A 21,400-nucleotide genomic window follows, 5' to 3' on the forward strand; every position below is an offset into this window, starting at 1 on the left:
CAGAATTCATCCTTGATGACTCCCAAGTCCCAGTGCGCCTCTAGAAAAAAAACACTTTATTTTTTTTTAAGATTTTATTTATTTCTTTGGCAGAGACAGATCACAAGTAGGCAGAGAGGCAGGCAGAGAGAGGAGGAAACAGGCTCCCTGCCAAGCAGAGAGCCTGATGCGGGGCTCGATCCCAGGACCCTGAGATCACGACCTGAGCCGGAGGCAGAGGCTTTAACCCACTGAGCCACCCAGGCGCCCCGTAGAAAAAGCCACTTTTAACACTCTGGATGGGGACAGCCTCCCAGAACTTTTTCTGTTTACTTCCAAAAGATACCAAATCTTCCCAAAGATTTTTGTGTCCATATAGAGCAGTCTTTTCTGTTGTTTTCTGTGTGTCTTTAAATGAATGGCATCTGTCTGTAGGTAAGGCTCTGCCGTGTGCTTTTTTTTTTTTTTTTTTAACTCAAAAGTGTATCCTGGAGATCTTCTTGTCAGTAAATATAGATCTGTTTTCTTTAATGGCGCATAGTATTCCAAAATCTGCAAAGGTGCCTTTAGATCTTTCCTGCATCCTTTTTTGTGTGTGCGCGTGTGATTCCAGATGGTGGTGGGGAAGCTCCTGGAAATGCCATCTTGTGCCCCTGTGTGACAGTTTCCCTGTAGGGTATTTCTAGATTCTGTCATTGCTGGGTCTGAAGCACATCACGTTTTTCATTTTACTGGACATGGCTGCACTGCCCTCTAGAAAGCCCGTCTGTGTGGGTTGCGACTCACAATGCCAGCAGTGAGCAGGAGGGTCTCCCCCGACACCCCTGTCTCATGGGGTAGTGCCACCTTTGCCATTCTGACAGGCGAAAAATGGTGTCTCTTGCCAATTACCGGTGAGCTTTTGACTTTCCATTGGCCTATTGTCCCTCTTCTAAGAGCTGGTCCAGAGTCGTTACTTATCTTTCTGTGGGTTATTTGTCATTTTTGTATTGATTTGTTGAAGGTTTTTTTTTATCACCTGCCCTTAAACACCCCCCCCACACACCCCAGCTCTGGGAACGGGCCTGTGGACAGAGCGGGAGGAGGGGGGCCGAGCCCTCCCGGGAACTTGGGTTTTCTCCGGAATGTTTTAATGAGGCGTCAAGCGGCCTCCCCCAGATTCCTGTTGTGGGCCTTCTGGGGACACTCCCTGGTCCAGCCACCACACCAGGAAGGCAGCTCTTTCAGGGAGAGAGTCCCTAGGATTGAGAAGGCGTGGCGTGGGGGGTTTGCAGACCCCCTGAAGTGGTTTGCAAAATGCAGCGTGACTGGGAAAGAGAGCAGGGTTTCACCTCAGATTCGCAAAGACACTTGGAAACGTCCAAGCCCTAAAGAACCCCAACTCCGGGACCGGCCTTGTGCGACGGCGGGATCTTACTCTGCTGACCAGGCATACGGGTGGGTTAAGCCATCCTATCCTTGCGGACCTTGGTCCTGCAGGCCAGGTAGAGGCGGCCCGTGAAGATCCAGTGGGTCCAGCAGCTAACTCCGCCATCCTAGGCTCCATCCCTGCCCTGAAGGCGTCCACGCTGGCCAAGATGAGAGGCGTCGCTAGTGCCTCCCCCCCAGCCCCTCCCAGCCCTGAACACAGGCAGCCTGTTCAGGAAGGCCTGGAGAGGGGGAGGAAAAGTCAGCACTTGTCAGCGGTGGCGGGGCAGGAGTGTCCCCGGCAGGGAGCCCGTCCCAGCCTGCTCGGGCCAGCCGGACAGACAGAGGGCAGCAAGGGGCGGGGAGCAGTCCCTAGCCAGCTGGCACGGGAGACGATGAGGGGTGCCAGCCCAGGTCCCAGTAGTGGAACCTGGAGAAGAGGTGCAGGAAGGCCAGGAGGTCACAAGGGGGTCCCCTGTGAGCTGAGGTTTACTCCTTCTGCCTTTTCTGGAGGTACACCTCCCCTAGCTGCTAACCCCAAGGCACCACTGTCCCCTGTCCCTTTAGAGCTGAGCACCAGATGCCATCACCTCCAGCATCGCCATGCCATGCCCATTCTGTCTGCCCCCACACCTGAATTCCCCCTGTGCATCCGGCCTCCCAGGCTCTGCTGGGAGGCGACTGCCTGATGGGGTTCAGGAGGGTTCAGGAGGACTCAGGAATGCTGGGACTGAGGCTGGCACCAGGGGGGTCCCTGGGGCTGTGTCTTTTCTCCTGGGCTGCTGCCTCTCTTTAACTGTGACTCTGAGCCTCAGTGTTCCCATTCGTAAGGTGGGGATGTGGTGGAAGTTCAAGGAGATGGGGATAAAGAGCTGGGGTCAGTGGCTGGCACCAACAGGCAGAAGGAATGGCTGGAGACCAGGCAGGTCCGCTTTCTCTGGAGGTGAGTGGGAAGCCCACAGCCGCCTTCCCCCAGGGGACCAGGAGGAACCCGGGAAGAGAGATGGATGAGATGACCCAAGAGGGCATCTCGAGGCTAACGGCATCTAGTGGAAGAAGCCCCTTTCCCAAAGGCAGAGGTGTCGGCCGCTGAAGAAGTAGCCCTTGTATTTCCTTCTGAGTTTTGCCCGGAGGAGAATGTAGGCATGTCTGGGATCACAGACAGCAAATGTGTGGAATTTGGCAGTTAGGAGAAAAACGGAGAGGAGTGGCCCTCCTCTGGTCAGTGGCGTGGAACTGGCTCTCTCCACCACCACTGTCTCCATCACACCTCCATCACCATCAGCAGCCTTCATGCTGCCTCCCCCCTGTCCTCACCCCCACTGCCAACACGGCTCCCACCCCCAACTCCGACGACACCATCCTCCGTGGGGCTTCCCTGCAGGCCGAGGTCGAAAGAGCTACTTGCCCCCGCAGGGGAGGGGTAGTGAGCAGATGGCTTTTCTCTTTGTCTGAGCTTCTGAACTCAAGAAATGAGAAACACATCCGGGCCTCTTGACCACACACTACTCTCTCCCAGGGACAGCAGCTTCTATGTTTGTAAATAACAGACTGGCTTCCAGCCTTCACCCGCACTCTGCCTGGAACCCCCAGACACCGGCTCATTGCTCCCAGGCTACCCCCGTCCCTATCCTCCCCGCTCGGGCCTGAGGTCAGGACATCGCCCCACCCCCTGCACGTTCACAAACAGCATACCGTGCACGCTTGAGCTCACAGGGAGGCTCTGGGTTGGGGGGTTCAACATGGGGAGCGTGCTACAGCGAGGAGCACTGAAGCCGAGCCTTAACCCAAGACCATAGGGGGGATTTGGAACAGCTGGTGCCAGGCTAGGTGGCCCCATGAGTGGTGGGTGACCCCAGGCCGTGATCCAGCCCTGGGTCCCTCAGCCCTTGCCCCCAAAACCCAAGATCCACGGGCCCTCTGGATGTAAACTGATGCAAGCCTGAGTTCTTAGCACCAGGAGCTGGGCCAGAGAGACCTGGACTCTGCCAAGGAAGGGGAAGAGGGGCACAGTGGGGAGAGGGAGCAGCAGACAGACTCACCAGGCCAGGAGGAGGATCAGCTGCCTGCACTTCCCCCTTTCAACCCCAGGACACGGGACCTCCCCAGTCAGGGCAGAGACAGATCAAGAGCTCTCTTGGCCCCCAAGCCCAGGGGGCCTGGCAGTGACCTGGACTCTTCCTGGGAGTCTAGGTTGGATCTTCCCAAAAGTTCATCGGGCACACTTCCCCCAGTAGGCCCTCCTGTACTCCCTGCTCCCCACCCTCCACCCTTCATTGTGGCCCCCTGGACTTGGTGATCTACCCACTCTCCCCCTGCCACTCTAGGTCTGCGGCCTGGGGCCACCGTCAGTGCCCAGAAGGAGGGGTGCCCATAACCAGAGTAGGAGAGCCATGATCTGATGCTGCCACAGCCGCTAACGGGAACAGTTACAGCCACCAGCTCTGCGCCGCCCCCACCCATGCCCAGGCTCTCACTGAATCTCACCAACAGCCTTTGGATCATCCTGATCACAAGGGTTAAGCAACTTTCCTAGACACAGAGCCAGTCAGTGGTGGCGATGGGCCTCAAGCTCCAGTGCTGGCTAGCAGAATCTGCTAGGTGAGGACAGGGTACAGCTAGAGGGGGGTGGCGAAGGGGGACCTTGCAGGCAGGGGAGCTGCCCTTCAAGGCAAGTGGGAATGAACTTGGTGCAGAGCTTCCCTCCTTTCCTTGGGTAGGTGCTTGCTGGACTCTGGTTTAGACTCCTCTTGCTGCAGTGTGCCATCACTGGGGGACAGAGAAGTGGGTCCTTACAAGTCCAGGGAGACCAGAGATGGGGCCTCCGTCACTTTGGAGGAATGGAGGAGTTTGGGGGCCATGGGGGTGCTGGAGGCACATCCCTTCCCTTCCCCTCGGCATTCCCAGCCCCACCATGGATACCAGACTCCAGAGAACAGTGGGTACCTCCTCTTGGCTCCAGAGAGATAAACCCAACAGCGGCAGGCGGATGCTGAGTGTGGGTGTTAGCTCCTGGTCATCACTCAGCTAGCACACCTGTCCCTTTGTCCATCTGTCAAATGGGCCATTTTCAACCCATGACAGCCTGCCTTCAGCCACATCGGTGGACCAGTCTGTCTACTGGGAGGGCTGGTGTGCCAGTCTTTGGAGACTGGTAGAAGCCTCAGTCACTCAGGAGCTTTCCATCAACTGGAAAAAATATGGTGTAGTATCTGTTTGTCTTGACAGAGATGGAGGTGGGCAGGGGAAGGGGTGGGGACGGGGCCATGGTGAGGGAGTAAGGATCAGAGGATGCCACAGGGGGTACCAACAGTGGGTATGGGGCTGCTGGCAGTAATGGTGACGGCAGTGATGGTGTTAATGTTGCCTTTGATGGCGCTGGTGGTAGTGGTGATCCAGGGGGTGGTGATACCTGTGGTGGGGGTGAGTCACGGCAGCAACAGCACGGGTGGTGGTGATGGTTGGGATGGTGGTGATGCTGGTTATAATCCTGGTAATGGTAGTTAGTACTCATGGTGGGAATGGTGCTGGTGCAGGTGGTGGTGGTGATAGGGGATGGTGATGGTTGTGTTTGGTGTGGTTGGTCGAGGTCATGACGGTGGTGGTGGTGGTGGTGGTGGTGATGGCGGGTGGTGGTTATTGATGGAGGTACTCGCTGTAATGGTGGAAATGGTAGCAAAGGGGAGTGATCATGGGTCCAAGTGAGCAGGGCTGCTACACTGGGGACCAGACTCCTCAGCAGCCTGGATCCTCAATGCCAGAGCCCCTTGGATTAGGGTGGGTCCAGTTCTTCCCCCACGAGCCCCATCGGGTGAGGCTACTTCTGCCCCAATCTGCTGTAGCTGGGGGAGAATAGAGCACATGGGAATCTGCTCCAGTCCTTCCTGGTGTGGGGTGGGGGTCCATAGCCACTGAGCCAGCCGAGATCTCAGGGTGCAACTCAGACTCCAGAGACACGCAGGCATGGACCACCGACAGACACGCCTGCTAGGGACAGCTGCAGGACACACTGGCAGACGCACACACACGTCGACCTTTGCCCAGAACCCCAGGTACACACGCGTGTTCCCAGACACTTGAGGCTCACGTCCCCCAAGTACATGCTGGACAGTCCCCACGTGACGACGCACTGAGACAGCGCCCCGGGTCGAGCGCGCACCCGCGGCCAGATGGTGAGCGCGGGCCTTTGGACGGCGTGCACGCGCACAGACGCGCACGCGCCTCCGCTAAGTGAAACCAGCGGAAGCCTAGCCTGGAGGAGCCAACTGGAGACTCCTTGGCCCTGGAAGCCCTCGCTGCTGCCACTGAGAGACGCGGTCAATTAACTTCACCCTGCAGCCAGGCTCCCTGACCCGCCCCGCCCAGCCAACCCGCCCCTTCCCCAGCCTCCTTCCTCCCCTGCCTCCCCCTGGCTCTCCGCCCTGCAACGCCCCACTCAGACAGGGGACGGGTCCTGGGACGGCTGAGGGGCGGCAGCTCTGCCTGTTGAGGGTCTGAGGGGGCCAGGCTCTGCCGTGGGACTGAGGGATCTAAGAGGACAGACATGGCCCAGCCCCCGGGGGATGGGGCTGAGGGGACTCAGTCTCACTTAAGGGGGAGGAGGATGTGAGGGATGTAGTAGTCTCTGTAGGTCCCACTCATGGAAGTGGCTAGCCTTGGTCACACGGAGCTGTCCCCAGGGCAGGATCCTGCCTTTACGCTGACCCACTTGGAAATCTAAGTCAGGGGAACACATGTTCAGGGTGAGACCCCCCCCTTCCCCCGACGCCCATGATGTTCTTGTTCTCTTCGTCAAAATGACGCCGGTGGGTGTTGGGCAGTGCGCGGCGTGTGCAGATTGGAAGGAAGAGAAGGAAGGACTTTCCGGGGGGAACAGCAGGAGCGAAGGCCTGTTGGCACCATCAGAACGCAGGGTCGGCTTCAGGGGAAGGAGCTTCCAGATAAGCAGTGAGATGTGGGTGACTCCCACTCACAGCCGGCACAGTAGTGCCTGCCCAACCAGACCACTCGCCAGCAATTCCTTGGACCTCTAGCTCTTGGGAATGCAAGCGTGGAAGCAGCCGAGGCACTCACCATTCACTGGGGAAAGCAGTGACTGGGGAGAGGGCCAGGATGGAAATTGGTGACATCCAAGGTCCCCCAGGGTACTAGGGCTTGAAAGAATCCAGGCCTGGTTTATTTCCCTGGAGTTCACCACTCTTTATCCGCCCCCTCTCCCCACCAGGTCCCCAACAGACAGGATCCTGTGAAGAGCCATCCTGGGACATTCCATCCCTTTCCCATGTACCCTTGGGGAACAGACTGGACAGAGAATAGTAGCCCGCAGGGTTACTAGCGGGCAGGCAGGGGACATCCCCCCTCCCTCTTTTATCCTCCTGGTACTCTACCCTTCGGAGCTGCAGCTTCTCATCTGTAAAATGGGAGCAACACAAGGCAGAGTTCCCAAATTCTAGACTCAGGAGTCTTTGGAAAGGGGGGAATCCGTCAGGGAGGCTGGGATGGTTGTGGGACCTGCCAGTGCTCTGGAAAGGCCTGCCTGCAGTCTGACGTTCAACTTGGTAGGTGGATGCAGATGACGTCATGACCAAAGAGGAGCAGATCTTCCTGCTGCACCGCGCCCAGGCCCAGTGCCAGAAGCGGCTCAAAGAAGTCCTGCAGAGGCCAGGTGGGGGCGGAGCCGGGTGGGGCGGGGCCAGAGGAGGAGGGTCTGGGGGCGAGGTCAAGAGAGGGAGGGGAGGGGCCCAATGAGGGTGAGAGCCTAGGATGCAGAACCAACCGGCACCAGGAGAGGGGGCTTCTACTTAAAAGGGGGGTGACTTGTGATCAAAGTCAGCAGGCTGAAATGCAGAGCCTTCCCTCCCAGGGCGGGATCAGGGCAGTAGAAAGGCAGCCACAGTCCGAATCAGCCCCAGAGGGCTTAGATCTGGCAAGACACAACAGAATCAGGAGCCCTGAGAGGGGTACACTGGGACCGCTTCCTGGAGGAGGAGGTATCCAAGGCATGTCCAGAAGAATAAGTAGATCTTTGAAGAAGGCCACCTGGTCTGAGGACAAGGCTGAGGTGTCTCAAGGTCAGAGGACTGGGACTGGACGGGGAGGAGGATAAAGGGGTAGGGATGGTATCTATGACTCTGAGTCATGGTCACTGTCCCGGAGACTGCATTTGACCTGGGGTCGGGTGCGCTTCTGCACACCAGCGCAGCATCATCAGGGACCCCTGCCAAGGTCAAGGTGGGAGGGGCACCTGCCTTCCCAGCTCCTGCCCCATCTCCAGCTGGTCTCTTCCTTGAGTCCACTTCCTGGAAGCGGAGATGGGAGCTCATTAGCACTCATCCAGGCCTCTGCCGCCTGTCTGATTAGTCTCATCGACCTGGAAGAGGCCCAGGCGCCGCCGACTGGCCGAGGAGAGCAGTTTCCTGTCTGGAGCTGGCCCCTAGAATGCTGAGGACCCAAGGGCACACAGTGACATACTCTGTAGCACACGGATTTTGCTCATAGTCACAGGCATTCACATGGTCTCTGCAGTCCCCGCCCTGTCTCCACTGGCCTCGCTGGTGGCTCTTTGATTCCCATACCCAGTCACATCAGGGTCTGGGGGTCAGGTGGGCCCCTGAACTCTGGGTCTTGAACCCAGTGCTCTTCCTAGTTGTGGAAGCCGGAGGCATCTCCGCCCCCTACGCCCCATCCTCATAGAGCCCCTCTCTTCCTGCTCTACCTCGTCCCGCTGCCCCCTTCCCTACTAATGCCCCAGGATCAGACAGGATAACAGGCACAGCCATTCTAGCCCAACTGAGATGTCTGCACTCAACTTTGCTTTGTTGCCGCAAACCCTGACCTGGGACCCCCCGGGCCCTGCTCGGGCTGTCACTGAAGGGGCACAAGTCAGATAACAAGGAAGACTTTTCAGCGAGGTAGAGACCTCAAACAGCTCTCTAATGGAGAGAAAGGCGAGCCCAACTCAGACAGAGAGCCTCCAGGGCTCTCTGTCCAGTCTGTTGACTCTGGGAACTCCTAGCTCAAGTATCCGAGGGCAGGGAACAGGTAGGTAGAATTGCCTGAACACCCTTGACACCTGCACACACTTGCTCATGTCGTCCACACCATCAGCTTCCTGAGCTGCGCGGTGCCGGTGCCGGGGCCAGGCTTCATTTTCACTGTTGAACCTCTGCTAACATCACCCCTACTGTCCAATTCTGTCCTGCGCCCCCTGGCGGGGCCCTGGCCTCCTGCACAGGCTCTGGCTCTGACGCCTGGGTCGGAGCATGTTGCCTCTGTCCATGTCTTGCCCACACTTACCATTCAGCCCACTAGCTGGTCCCATACCTGCACGGCGTTCACTCCCAGTTGATCTCCTGTAGACAGTCTCCGTGCTCTCTGCCTACTTCTGCACCCAACAAGAGCTTTACAGTTTGTGAAGCACTTTCTCACTTGTTAGCTCTCCCAACAGCCTGGGCTACAGGGATCAACCCCACCATAGAAACGGGGTGCCTCGGAGGCGGGAGGGTACCCTGGGTCTCCTGCCACAGCACCGTTGACAGCCATGACTACCCTGATTTCCCCAGCTGACATAATGGAATCAGACAAAGGATGGGTACCTGCCTCCACGTCAGGGAAGCCTAAGAAGGAGAAGGCATCTGGGAAACTCTACCCTGAGTCTGAGGAGGACAAGGAGGTGCCCACTGGCAGCAGGCACCGAGGTACGTCTGTGCTTCCTCCTGGGCATCCATCTGAGACCGGCCGGGACCCACTCACCCTGCCGCTCTGGCCTCTGTGTTAACTCATGCTCTTCAGCTCTTGTGGGAAGGAAGAGGTCGTTGCTCCCCTCTCCAGGAAAGCAGGGGAGAGGCTGGGAGGACACAGAGCCCACAAGGTATCATGCGCAGGGGGCTGGCAGCTGGACGGGGCCAGATCCCCAGGAGATTTGGACAGAGAACTTGTCCCGCGCTACCCCCCATGGGCGGACCCAGGGCTATGGCCCATCCCATGGAGAGAGATGACAGAGAACCTGGGAGACAGAGAGACAGTGAGAGGTGCAAAAACAGGGAGAGACAGAGAGGGGACCGGGAGGCATAAACTGAGACCGGGCCTTGGTGTGTCAGAAGAGGGGGCACCCAAACACATAGGGTAGTGGGCTATAGACACGGAGCAGCAGGGCTGAGACAGTGGGGCGAGGAGGGGACAAGAGAAGAGTGGGAGGGAGATGCAGGGCTGTGTTGTCCCTCAGGAAGGTAAGGAGAGACAAACGCAGAGCCCAGGCTGCAGCCACAGGGCCGGTTTGAACCGGCTGGGTGGGCAGCAGATTCCAGATGGGCCACATCTGGGAGGCTGTGGTCACCCTGTGGCTCCCCAGGGACCAGAGGGAATTGTGGGCCTAGCCAGGCGGGGCTGGGAATATGGTGCCCAGGACAGAGAGCCTTTCACCAAGCTGGGGTGGGTCCAGCCATCAAGGCAGCCTTCCAGGATGGCTGGAGAGTCCTGTGGTTGGAGCCCTGCAGAGAGAACGTAGGGAGCAGGGGGGCGGGGGAGTGGAAGGCAGAAGATTCAGAGGCTGGGGACCCTCCAAGGTCACTTAGTATCTCTGCTGTAAGGCTGGAGTCCCCAAGTAGGATATGTCACCCTGTCTTAAATCCCACAATTACCACTTCGATTTGGGGCATTATATCTCCCCCTACGCGTGATCACTGGAGTCTCATAGCAGGTGCTTAGGGTGGTCTGGGATGGTGGTGGAAGGATGGGCTGATCTAGTCAATCCTGGCTACCCAGTGAAGAAACTAGAAGTAAGGAAGGTAGACCCCTGGGTGAGGTCAGCAGCTCTTCAGACTGGAAGCTGGACCTCCTGCCTCCTGCCCCGGATCCTGGGCAAGGGTCCCATGGAGAGCATTCTCAGCTGAGGGAGTGAGTCTGGGCACTTGCTCTTCTCTAGGGACACCTGGAGGTGAGACCAAGAGCAGAGGAAAAAGAGAGAGGTCTGGCCAGGGGCTGAGTCACCTGAGGAGGGCAGGGCCCTGGGCTATACGACCCCAGCAAATCACATGCGTCTCTGGGCCTCTACCATCCAATCTAGAAAATAGGGTCAGTGCCAGTATCCGCATACAGGGACTGTGGGTGAATTCTGTGAGGCCAGGGATTCAATTCTATGCAAGACACAGTAGATAGTAAGGCTCAATACATTCTCTCCAGAACACTCCAGGCCTGAGTTCTCCAGTCCTGGGGTACACCTGTCCCTGAGGGAGCCAGCGACCACAGGTGTGTTCATTCTTCTGGGTCACTAACCATGGACTTGACTGGTGTCCCCCACCTTGTCTGTCTCTGTGGGCACAGGGCGCCCCTGCCTGCCCGAGTGGGACCACATCCTTTGCTGGCCGCTGGGGGCACCAGGTGAGGTGGTGGCCGTTCCCTGTCCCGACTACATTTATGACTTCAATCACAAAGGTAAGGCAGGCTGGAGTAGGGTGGGGACTACAGGGGTGCCAGGACTTGGATCTCAGGGCTCCAGATCTCTCTGCCTGCCCTGACCCTCCCCATGGGCCTGCAGGCCATGCCTACCGTCGCTGTGACCGCAATGGCAGCTGGGAACTGGTGCCTGGGCATAACCGGACATGGGCCAACTACAGCGAATGTGTCAAGTTCCTGACCAATGAGACTCGTGAACGGGTGCGAGCTTTTCCCTTCCCCACCCTGATCTGGATGAGGTTACCCCACCCCACCCCACTGGTGGCCTCTGAGCTAGGCCTGACGGCTCCCATCACCTCAACCTGGCCTCTGACCCTTAACCGGAGTCCCAGGGTCTGATGGCGTGTCCCCACCGGCACAGGAGGTGTTTGACCGCCTGGGCATGATCTACACCGTGGGCTACTCAGTGTCTCTGGCCTCCCTCACCGTGGCGGTGCTCATCCTGGCCTACTTCAGGTGGGCAGGGCGAGGGGGCGGGGCCGGGTCGGGGGGCGGGGCCAAGGGGGTGCCAGCCCTCCCCTCAGCGCACCCCACCGCGGGGCGGGGCGTCCCTACCTTCCCCGTCCCCGCCCCCGCGCTGCGCACAGCCTGGTGTCCCGACCACCCTCTGCATGTCCCCGGGCCCTCACCCACGGTGTTGTCGCGCGCCCCGCAGGCGGCTGCACTGCACGCGCAACTACATCCACATGCACCTATTCCTGTCCTTCATGCTTCGCGCCGTGAGCATCTTCGTCAAGGACGCGGTGCTCTACTCGGGCGCCACGCTCGATGAGGCCGAGCGCCTCACCGAGGAAGAGCTGCGCGCCATCGCCCAGGCGCCCCCGCCGCCCGCCGCAGCCGCCGCCGGCTACGTGAGTGTCCCCCTCCCGCTGCGGGCGGCCGAACCCGGGCCGCCCCGCGCCGCCCCGCCCCCTCCAGCTCCGCCCCCCCGCCGCTCCGCCCCCTCCAGCTCCGCCCCCGCCCCCTGCCGGCCTCATGCTATCACCGACGTCCAGCCGCTGGAGGCCACCTCACTGGGTCTCTCGGGTCCCTCGCAGCCCTCCTCCGCCCAGCTCCCCAGCCCTGCCGTCAAGGGCTTTGTGACTGTTGCCCTCCCGGCACTTGCACTAGTACTCCTGTCTCAGCCCAGTAGCCCCAACCGCTCCCCCCAACCCAGTGCCTTCTTGCCCCTGGCAACATCCTCCCCCTGCCTCGGGCTCCTCAGCTCTGCTCTTGACCAGAGCCCGGCCCTGCCTCCCCGCGGGACCAGTCAGCCCCCAGCCATCCCCCAGCCCATCGCCCCACTTCCCCAGATGCAGGCCGGCCTTCTGGCTGACACCAGCTGCTCTCCTAGGCGGGCTGCAGGGTAGCTGTGACCTTCTTCCTTTACTTCCTGGCCACCAACTACTACTGGATTCTTGTGGAGGGGCTGTACCTGCATAGCCTCATCTTCATGGCCTTCTTCTCAGAGAAGAAGTACTTGTGGGGCTTCACGGTCTTCGGCTGGGGTACGAGGGCGAGGCGGGCAGAGGCACAGGCAAGGGTGGGACCATGGGCAGCAGGGTCAAAAGGGCACTAAGGGTGAGGCACCCACACGGCCTCTCCCGACCTAGACGTGGGGGAGCCAGTGGGTGGCCTGCCCACCTCCTTCTCTGAGTCTGACCCCGTCCCCGGCTCAGGTGCCAGGGCTTGGCCGCGGTCAGCATTCGCCCCTGGGCTCAGCCTGGGGTTGGGGCTCACCTGGAGGCAGATTCACCTGGCGCTGGGGCTCAGCCAGGAGAGGTAGGGAGTGTTCCCAGGCCAGGATTCAGCTCAGGATCAGAGTGGGATGGTGAGTCGGAGGTCACGCTAGGGCTGGAGTTGAGGTCTGGGATACTCCCTGCTCCGTGAGAGCCCTGTCTCCCTACCAGCCCCCTCACCGCGTGGAGCTGTCCACACCACTGCCACCCGGCCTGCAGGAGCCATGACACAGAGCCCCAGGCCAGACTCTCGGCCTTGTCAGGGCTTCCGCAGCCCCTCCGCAGAATGGGTTGCTGGGGCTCTGCACTCCTCCCCCACGGGCTCCAGGATTGAGTTACCGATAATTGTCCATTATTGTTGGCAGCTCCAGAGCTTGGCTGGGCTCCGGGGCAACTGGCCAGACTGCGGAGGGGTAGGCCCAGCGGCTGAAGCCCTCCCTGCACTCAGCACCCAGAAGCTCTCGGGTCAACAGCCACAGCCCCTTGGCACACGCTCTGACCTTGACCTCCCCCACAGCAAGCCCTGGGGTTGGGGGGGGGAGACCTGGGCCTGGTCCCAGGAACTGACCTGGACTCTGGAGCTAGAGGGTGTCAGGGTGGGCGGGAAACACACAGATCTGGAACAACAGAACTTGGTGACACAACAAGGTCACAGCTCTTTTTCCCACCATAAACACGGGTCGCTCCCTGCCCCTCCCAATGGTGCACCCGACCCAGAACAAAGCGTGAGGGGGTGGAGAGTAGGAACCCAGGCTCCCTTCTAGAGGCAGAGCTCACTCAGAGGTACCATGTGTCATCTGAGCTGACTCGAGCTTGGGAACACTGAGGTTCCCCTGTGGCTTTCACTCAGACTGGAACGACAACTGTCATTGTCACATAGCCTCATCCATGGGGCTAGGACCTTTCAAACTGGGTGTCTGTGTGTTGTTGGCGGGGGGGGGGGGGGGGGGCGGGGGGGGAAAAAAAATGGTGGAGGGGCCTTTTCCCCGCGGGCCCCCCGGGGGGCGGGGCCTAGGGGGGGGGGGGGCGGGGGGTGGGGGGGGGGGGGGGGGGGGCGCTGCTGGGATAGAAAAATGCTGATACGAGGCCCTTTCCCATAGGAACTCCCAGAGCAGAGCCTAAAGGGAAGGGAGGAATGGACCGGGCATGGGGAAGTTAGTGAGGTCCTCCAGCGGGGCTGCACGCGTGGGCAGGAGATGCCGAACCCAGACGAGGGCGGAGGGCTGAACTGGGTCCTGAGTGTAGGAGCCCCAAGAGGAGGCTGCGGGAGGAGCAGAGCAGCCCACGCCCGCGTGTGGCTGTGTCACCAAGCAGCCCTTGGGCCCAGGGTGAGGGGGGTCAGGGACAGTGATGGGATCATCCGGGGGTCATGAAGGATGAGAAGAATGGGCCTGGCAGGGTATGCTGAGGGGAGAAACACCGTGGGTGCCGCCTGCGATCCCTCATACACCACCTGCTCTGCGCCCACAGGTCTGCCTGCCATCTTCGTGGCTGTGTGGGTCAGCGTGAGAGCCACCCTGGCCAACACCGGGTAGGTCCGGGCGGAGAGGGGGGCCTCGGGGTTCTGGTACAGGTCAGAAATACGCCTGGCACCCTCTTCCTCCATGAAGCATGGGAAGGGGCTTCCTGTGCTCTGGGCCTGAATGGACCCAGCTTCGGTTTTCTGTCCAGCCTTCAGCCAGATGCCCTCTCAGGGTCAGAGGAGGCTGCTTCAAAAGTAACGTTTTAGGGGGACCTTGGGCCTGGCCACACCCAACACCCCCCGTCCTTCCTCCCTGCCAGCTGCTGTCAGAGCAGACCCGCTCTGGGGCCACTCTGTGGGCAGGCCCGGGGCGGGAGCACGGGGGTGGGAGCTGATGCCTCGGCCTCCACCAGGTGCTGGGACTTGAGCTCCGGGAACAAGAAGTGGATCATTCAGGTGCCCATCCTGGCCTCCATCGTGGTGAGCAGGGGCAGCTGCAGGGCTGTGGGGGCAGCACCGCAGGTGCCGGTGACCAGCCCCTGATGGGGACTACACGGGCTTCCCTGGACCCCAGAGTTGGAGCGCCACAGCCCCGTATCGCCCAATCGGTGGGGGGAAGCCTGGGCGGGGTCTCAGGTCTCTGGACCCTCGCCCCCCAACCTGCTATGGTGCACCTCGAGATGCAGCCCTCCCTCCCTCCCTCCCACAGCTCAACTTCATCCTCTTTATCAACATCGTCCGGGTGCTCGCCACCAAGCTGCGGGAGACCAATGCCGGCCGGTGTGACACGCGGCAGCAGTACCGGTGAGCTGCGCCCACCGGGCCCGAGGCTCCTCGGGACACCAGGGTCATCACACCCCAGCACCGTGCACTAAAATAAAGACAGAGGCCCCAAGAATGAGCCTGTGTAGAGGGAAGCACCCGGCTCCTGACTCCCTGGCTGGCCTCACCCAGCAGTCATGGGATCTGCCCCAGTCTCTGGGGCCACCCCAGAGCCAACCTGGGCTGTTCAGGGCTGGGGTCTGCAGGGGATGTGGGAGCAAACCCAGACCCCTCCTCGAAGAGCTGATTATAGCGAGTCCAGGGGACAGGTGGGCAGCGGGTGGCTTCGAGAGGACGGCAGCTCCGCTGAACTCTGAGGAAAGGGCTGTGGGGTGAAGAGGGAAGGCTGGGGGGAAGTGAGTGTCCCTGGAGGGACCAGCAGGTGCAGGCCCTAAGGGCCCTTATGAACACTTTGTCCCAGGTTAGCTGGGTCGTTCTCTGCTCTGGCCAGGGCCGCAGGCCCCTTCGAGGCTCCTGGAGCCTGAGAGCTGGGGGCAGGCAGGTGGGTGTGGATAGCACGGTGCCTCCCGGGGAGCGGCGGCTTGTCGCTGAGCCGCCTGCCCCTGCTGGCCCAGGAAGCTGCTCAAGTCCACGCTGGTGCTCATGCCGCTCTTCGGCGTCCACTACATCGTGTTCATGGCCACGCCGTACACCGAGGTCTCAGGGACGCTCTGGCAAGTCCAGATGCACTACGAGATGCTCTTCAACTCCTTCCAGGTGCACAGGCCTGGGCATTGCCTGGTGGGGGGCGGGGGGAGGGCGCGGCGGGGAGCTGGGCTGGGGCAGCAGGTGCAGCCTCTGGGCCCTGACCCCATGTACCTCTGTCCGTAGGGATTTTTTGTCGCCATCATATACTGTTTCTGCAATGGCGAGGTAAGCGTGGGAGGGGGAGCAGCCCTGGGTCAAGGCGGGGGGGGGGGACGCGGAACGGCCAGGGTTCCCCAAATCCGGTCCTTTCATTCTCTTGTCCGGTTCCTCTGCTCCTCTGAGAACAGCCCTGAGGACATTCTGAAGGCAGAGAGTCTTTCCAGATGATTCAGGATGTGCTAGGATTTGCGGGCTCCTCACTCTCTGGCAAGAGCCCACGTGTTCCCAGCCCCACGGGTTGAATGCTCCGTAATCCGGAGCAAACGACTCAGCCATCCCTGGGGCCATTTGAGCCTTGTGGACTCGGGGTGTGTCAGTTGCCTGCAGGGAGGCACCGTGTTCTGAGGATGACAGGATTTTGCTTGGCATTGGAATTTTCCAGTAACACCCCACGCCTCTGGTTCCACTCGGTGCAGAGTGTCGTAGGGGCAGGGATGCAGGCACGGCTGGGGCTGGGGAGGGGAGATGTGGGGCAGAGGGATCTACCTGACGCTCTGCCTCCTCTGGGCCATCGCAGGTACAGGCTGAGATCAAGAAATCCTGGAGCCGCTGGACTCTGGCACTGGACTTCAAGCGTAAGGCCCGCAGCGGGAGCAGCAGCTACAGCTACGGCCCGATGGTGTCTCACACGAGTGTGACCAACGTAGGCCCCCGCACGGGACTCGGCCTGCCCCTCAGCCCCCGCCTGCTGCCTGCTGCTGCCACCGCCACCAACGGCCACCCCCCACTCCCCGGCCACACCAAGCCAGGGGCCCCGATCCTCCAAGCCACACCACCTGCCGCGGCTGCTCCCAAGGACGACGGGTTTCTCAATGGCTCCTGCTCGGGGCTGGACGAGGAGGCCTCGGCGCCGGTGCGGCCGCCTGCCCTACTGCAGGAGGAGTGGGAGACGGTCATGTGATCGGGGACTGAGCCAGGGTTGGACCCGTGGGCATAAGGGCTGACAGACGGACCAAGAGATGGCTGGTTGGACGGTTGCCCGCTCAGGGCTAGGGCTGGGAAGACAAAAGAGGAAAAAAAAAAAAAAAAAAAAAGAAAGAAAAGGGAAAAGGAAGCCGTGTGCAGCTTCCTGTGGTCTGAGCTGGGGCTTGGGGAGGGGGGGAGCCATGGAGACGTTCTTGGGTTTTACCTCTGGAGGTGCTCCAGGGGCCACAGACCAGTCCCTGGGCCCAGGCACAGTCCAGCAGGAAAGACCTGGGAGAGCCCAAGAGTGGCCCCCGTTTGCTGGGGTCACACAGGGGCCCCGCAGAGCCATGCGGGAGCTGGGCCGCAGCCTCTCCCTGCCACCAGCTCCAGCTGCCGCCTCTGATGCTCCTGCCGAGGCCCCGGGGCAGCAGTGGTGGGGCGGGGGAAGCCCTGGCTCCTCGGCTGACTCTTCACCTGTTACCCCCTCACTGTTCGCCAAGGACGGACAGCAAGTCCCTGGGTCCCTGGCCCTGTTCCAGGCCCCTTCCTTCCTGTCTGGTGGCCATGCTGTGTCCCTTGGGGGCTGGGGCACTCAGGGACCACCTCCACATAGGATCCCCAGCCCCCACCTTGGATCTGACAGGCCTCTGGCCACCAGACTGAGAGGGCAGGGGGCGTGCTGAGGCCATCAAGTGAGACATGGGCTGAGGTCTGTGCTCGGGCCAGGAACTGTGGCGAAGCTGGGCGTCGGAGCCTGCAGGACTCAGCACACCTGCTCACGGGGAGGGGGGGGGTCCGAGATCGCCACTAAGCGCCCCTCTCCAACACCCGCCCGCTGCGTTCCTTGCACCCCTCCCATCCCAGTCTTGGGCCCTAGGGCAACACAGGCTCTCCTCGCCTGATGCTGGGAACCCGCCCGACGGTGCTGGGAACCACCCCACGCTCTGACCAGAACAAGCTTCCTTCTCAAGCCTGAGGCCAGCCTTGCCCCTGGGCCCGTACCAGCTAGTGACCCTGCCTGGCCCTTCCTTCCCTCATCGCCAGCGCTAACCATTTTGTTCTCTGTGGACTCGGCATCTGGAAAGTGCCCCCCACCTCGAACAGCACCCCCACCCCACTGGGGACTGGGCGAGGGGTCATCGGGCCGGGACCACAAACTCAGGTGGTGGGTGGTGTAGACAGACTCAGAGCAGCCTCGGGCCCAGCCCTGCCGGCCCTTCCAGATGGCAGGTAGGGCAAAGATGGCCCAAAGGCCTGGTGCACCCGTGGGGGGTCCACGGGGCCTGATGTGCTTGGAACGCTGGGAGAGATGTGGGCCAGGACCCGCAGGGCCACTGAGCCAGTTTGAGCACCGAGGACTCCCGTGAATGCTGGAAGCTACTGGAAACTGTACAGGAGAGCAGCATTTGAGCCACATTTAGAAGAGTCCCCATGTCATTGGAGAGGCGGAAGGTGGTTACTCAGGCCTCAGGGGAGAGGCAGCCTTGTGGGAAGCAGGTCGCAGGAAGGAAGGACCTTGCATGAAGGAAGGACCTGGCTGGGAGAAGGAGACCTAGTCAAAAAAGACACCCCCCATCCCCACTCCGGGGGGGGGAGGGTCTGTGTGATGCCCCTCTTCAGGCCTCAAAGCTATGGGACCTCTGGAAAACTCATCCCACCCACCCCAAGGGCAGTCCTCGAGGCCTCTAGCTGGATGAGCCCCAGAGCCCCATTTTCTCACCCAGACTCCTTCTCAGGAGGCTTCTGAAGGAGAGTCCATGAGGCCAGCTCACCTTGAAACACCCAGACTGGGTACCCCTAGGACAGGGCTATGTCTTTTCCCTCAGTCTATGAGACCCCAGGACAGAGTCGAGCGTCTCCTCTCAAACTGGGTTCCCTCAGGGCAGGGTTGAGCCTCATCCCACAGACCAGGGACCTCCATCCCAGGATAGGGCTGTGCTCACCCCTCAGACTAATACCCCCTAGGACAGGGCCAGGCCTCCCCCTCTCTAGGATGTCCAGGCAGGACTGGACCTTACACCAGTCCAAGGCCCTAGGCCAGGGCCCTCTGGCCTTCGACCTGGAGCCCCCAGGCCAGGGCCGGCCTGCCCACTCAGAGAGGCTCCGAGCAGCACCTGCGCCATCCAGGTGTTGGCAGAGGAAGTGGGAGCCCTCAGGGGGCCTGGCAGGCAGTCAGGACCCTGTTTGCCTTGAGCAGAGGCTAAAACCAGGTGGTCACTTCTCCCTTCAAGGCCTCCCAGTCCAGCCAAGCCACAGGGAACACGTAAACACCAGCCGAGCTGGGCGCAGGCAGGCAGGGCGGAGGGCACTGAGAGACCCCAGCTCCTCAGCCTCCTTGGCCAGGGTGTCTGGAACCTCATGGGCTGCCCTGAATCCCAAGTGGGGCCGGTAAGGCGGGCCTCAGCTCCCACCTGCCTAGGGCATGTGAACAGGCTCTGCCTTCTCTGGCTGGTCTTGCCCACACCCAGACCAGGAGAGGGACCTCTGAAGACCCTTGGAAGGAACATACTCTGCTGGTGGTGCCTGGAACCCGAGGCCAGGCCCCCAGGCTGGATAAGAGCCTAATTCTCAGCTCAGAACAGAGCCTCCGGGCATCCAGCGGCGTCAGAGAGATGGCCCTGGCCACCATCAACCTGCAAGTCGAGAACAAAGACAGAGCCGGGCCCCACGCACCCACCCAGAGTGGGCAGGCTGTGATGGCCCCATAGCCTCCTGCCCTAATGCTGGCGAGGTGGGAGGGAGCAGCACAGACACGGGGGAAAGGGGACTGAGTGCTCTGGAAGTTCAGAAGGGATATGACCCTGCCCTAGGGGACCTTAAGGGAGACACAACCCTCCTCTGGTGGTGTGTGAGGGGTCATGACCCTGCCCAGGGGCCTGAGAGGGTCCAGGTTCTGCCTTGGCTGTTAGAAGAGGTCTGGCTGGCCGGGGGTTCCATCAGAGGGGCAGGATCTGTGGGCCTTGCTGCGAGACTCCGGCACACAGGCTGGGCTGAGTCCAGCGGCTTGTCCCTCATGCTTCCTTAGCCAATTTCAGGAGAATGATTCCAGCCTGAGGCTCCCATGGCCAACGGCAACAAGCCTTGGCTGGGCCAGAAGAGGGGACTCTGGAGCCAAGCAGGAGCCTGGACCGTGGCTGGCTCCCGGGGTGTGCTGTGTGACACTGGGCTAGCTGCCTTCCCTCTCTGAGCCTCAGCTTCTCTTCTGATGTCAGGCCCCTGCCCCGGTCTCCTGGCCTCTGTGGGCTCAGTATCTCATCCTGCTCCTCAGTGGATCCCTGGGACACAAGGCCAGGACATGCTCAGTGACAGGTTCCCTCCTTCTTCAGTATCACAGTCATGCAGGCTGTGGGGGCTGAGAGGTGGCGGGCATGGATTCTGGGCAGCGATTCCCTGTCCAGGCGCTGAGGAGAGGAGCCCAGGTCTGGGAAGCAGAGGAGGCGGAAGACCAGGTTCCCACCTTTCATGTTGGCCTCAGCTTTCCAAATCTGTGGGTGAGGGGAGGGAAGACAGCTGCATTAATTATGCACCTACTGTTTAGGCCCCCTGCTGCCCCAGCAGCTTCGGTGGGGATAAAGAGGTTTTTCAATCATCCTATCGTCCTAAAGGCTTCAGGTCACAGTCTCAGAAGGATCCACTGGGCGCGGGTGGTGAGGGGGCAGATGAGCAGCCCCCATGGGCTCCTGCTGGCTTTGCTTCCCTGTGGGGAGGAGGAGGGGACCAGGCCGGGCTGAGAAGATGGGGTTCAGGGCAGGGGAGGGCGGGCTTGTGGTCACCCCAACCTCTCTTCCCAGAGCTCCAGGACCTGTGGCTGCAAACTCTTCCCCTTCTCTGCTCCTCCCACTCCCCTCGGCTCTGCTCTCCCAGCAGCCCATGCCCGGAGACCCTCTCCTGGGGACCCTCTCCCCAGCAGGTGGCAGGCCTCGTGCCCCCACCAAGCTCGCCCATCTCAGTGAGACAGAGGGATGTGTTGTGGAGCCACTAGGTGTGTCTGTTTATTTGTATTATGTATGCATATTTGTGTCTGTGTATTTATTTGTATTTATGCATGTATATTTCTGTGTGTGTCTTTTCAAATACGTGTGTGTTGTGTCCGCTGCACTGTCATTGGTGGTTCTACCCGTGTAAATACCTGTGTCTGTGTGTGTGTGTGTACAGATGTGGATGTCCGTTTGCGCGTCTATGTGTGCGACTGTATTGTGTATCAGTGTGCCTGTTGGTATTTGTTTGTATGGCTGTGTATATGTGTGTGTCTATTTGTGTGTGTGCGTGTGTGTGTCTGTGTGGACCTGTGGTCTGAAAACGCCGCCTGTGGGTGGAATTTGGCCCAGGGACGTGTTTGGCTTGGCCCTTACAGTATTTTCAACATCTTGAGCCAACATTTAAAAATCAGGATATTTCACATAAAAATGCAGCTTTCCAGTTTCTCTTAAAAATTCAGAAGCCCTGGCAGCCCTGGGCCGCGTTCCCATGAGGCAACTCTCCTCCAGGGCTGCCCATCCTCCCACCCCCTCACCGCTCCTCTCCCCGACCAGCACCTTAGGGACGACTGAGTTTGTGACCCCAGAGTGTGTGGTCACAACGGCGTGTAAGCCAAGCTGTCAGGGAACGTGTGCACAGACGGAGTCCACACCAGGGGGTGTGTACTTGGGATGGCGTATGTGTGCAGGAGGCCAGTCTGAGTGTGTGTGGGACGTGGGGGGCCCTGCTCGTGCAGGGGTGGGTGTAAGGCCCAGTGCCTGTGGACGGATGTGGGAGCGCGCGTGGGTGCACACATGTGTGTGCATGG

At 60.5% G+C, this 21,400-nt stretch overlaps 1 protein-coding gene across 6 annotated transcripts in view; it reads left to right on the plus strand.

Annotated features, from left to right (window-relative positions):
* PTH1R (parathyroid hormone 1 receptor) overlaps nt 1-16,751 on the plus strand; it is a 24,754-nt gene extending 8,003 nt beyond the window's left edge. For all 6 annotated transcript variants that reach the window (XM_059389572.1, XM_059389576.1, XM_059389573.1 and 3 more), the window contains 13 exons: nt 6,949-7,051; nt 8,949-9,083; nt 10,708-10,818; nt 10,922-11,040; nt 11,201-11,295; nt 11,495-11,690; nt 12,173-12,326; nt 14,028-14,088; nt 14,433-14,499; nt 14,729-14,823; nt 15,417-15,558; nt 15,673-15,714; nt 16,226-16,751. In XM_059389572.1, the coding sequence (XP_059245555.1) occupies nt 6,949-7,051; nt 8,949-9,083; nt 10,708-10,818; nt 10,922-11,040; nt 11,201-11,295; nt 11,495-11,690; nt 12,173-12,326; nt 14,028-14,088; nt 14,433-14,499; nt 14,729-14,823; nt 15,417-15,558; nt 15,673-15,714; nt 16,226-16,609 (1,704 nt within the window). In that variant the 3' untranslated portion in view covers nt 16,610-16,751. The remainder of the gene's footprint in view (nt 1-6,948; nt 7,052-8,948; nt 9,084-10,707; nt 10,819-10,921; nt 11,041-11,200; nt 11,296-11,494; nt 11,691-12,172; nt 12,327-14,027; nt 14,089-14,432; nt 14,500-14,728; nt 14,824-15,416; nt 15,559-15,672; nt 15,715-16,225) is intronic.
* Nucleotides 16,752-21,400: the final 4,649 nt, after the last annotated feature.

Source organism: Mustela nigripes, chromosome 2 (assembly GCF_022355385.1).
Source record: "Mustela nigripes isolate SB6536 chromosome 2, MUSNIG.SB6536, whole genome shotgun sequence".
Lineage (NCBI taxonomy): Eukaryota > Metazoa > Chordata > Mammalia > Carnivora > Mustelidae > Mustela > Mustela nigripes.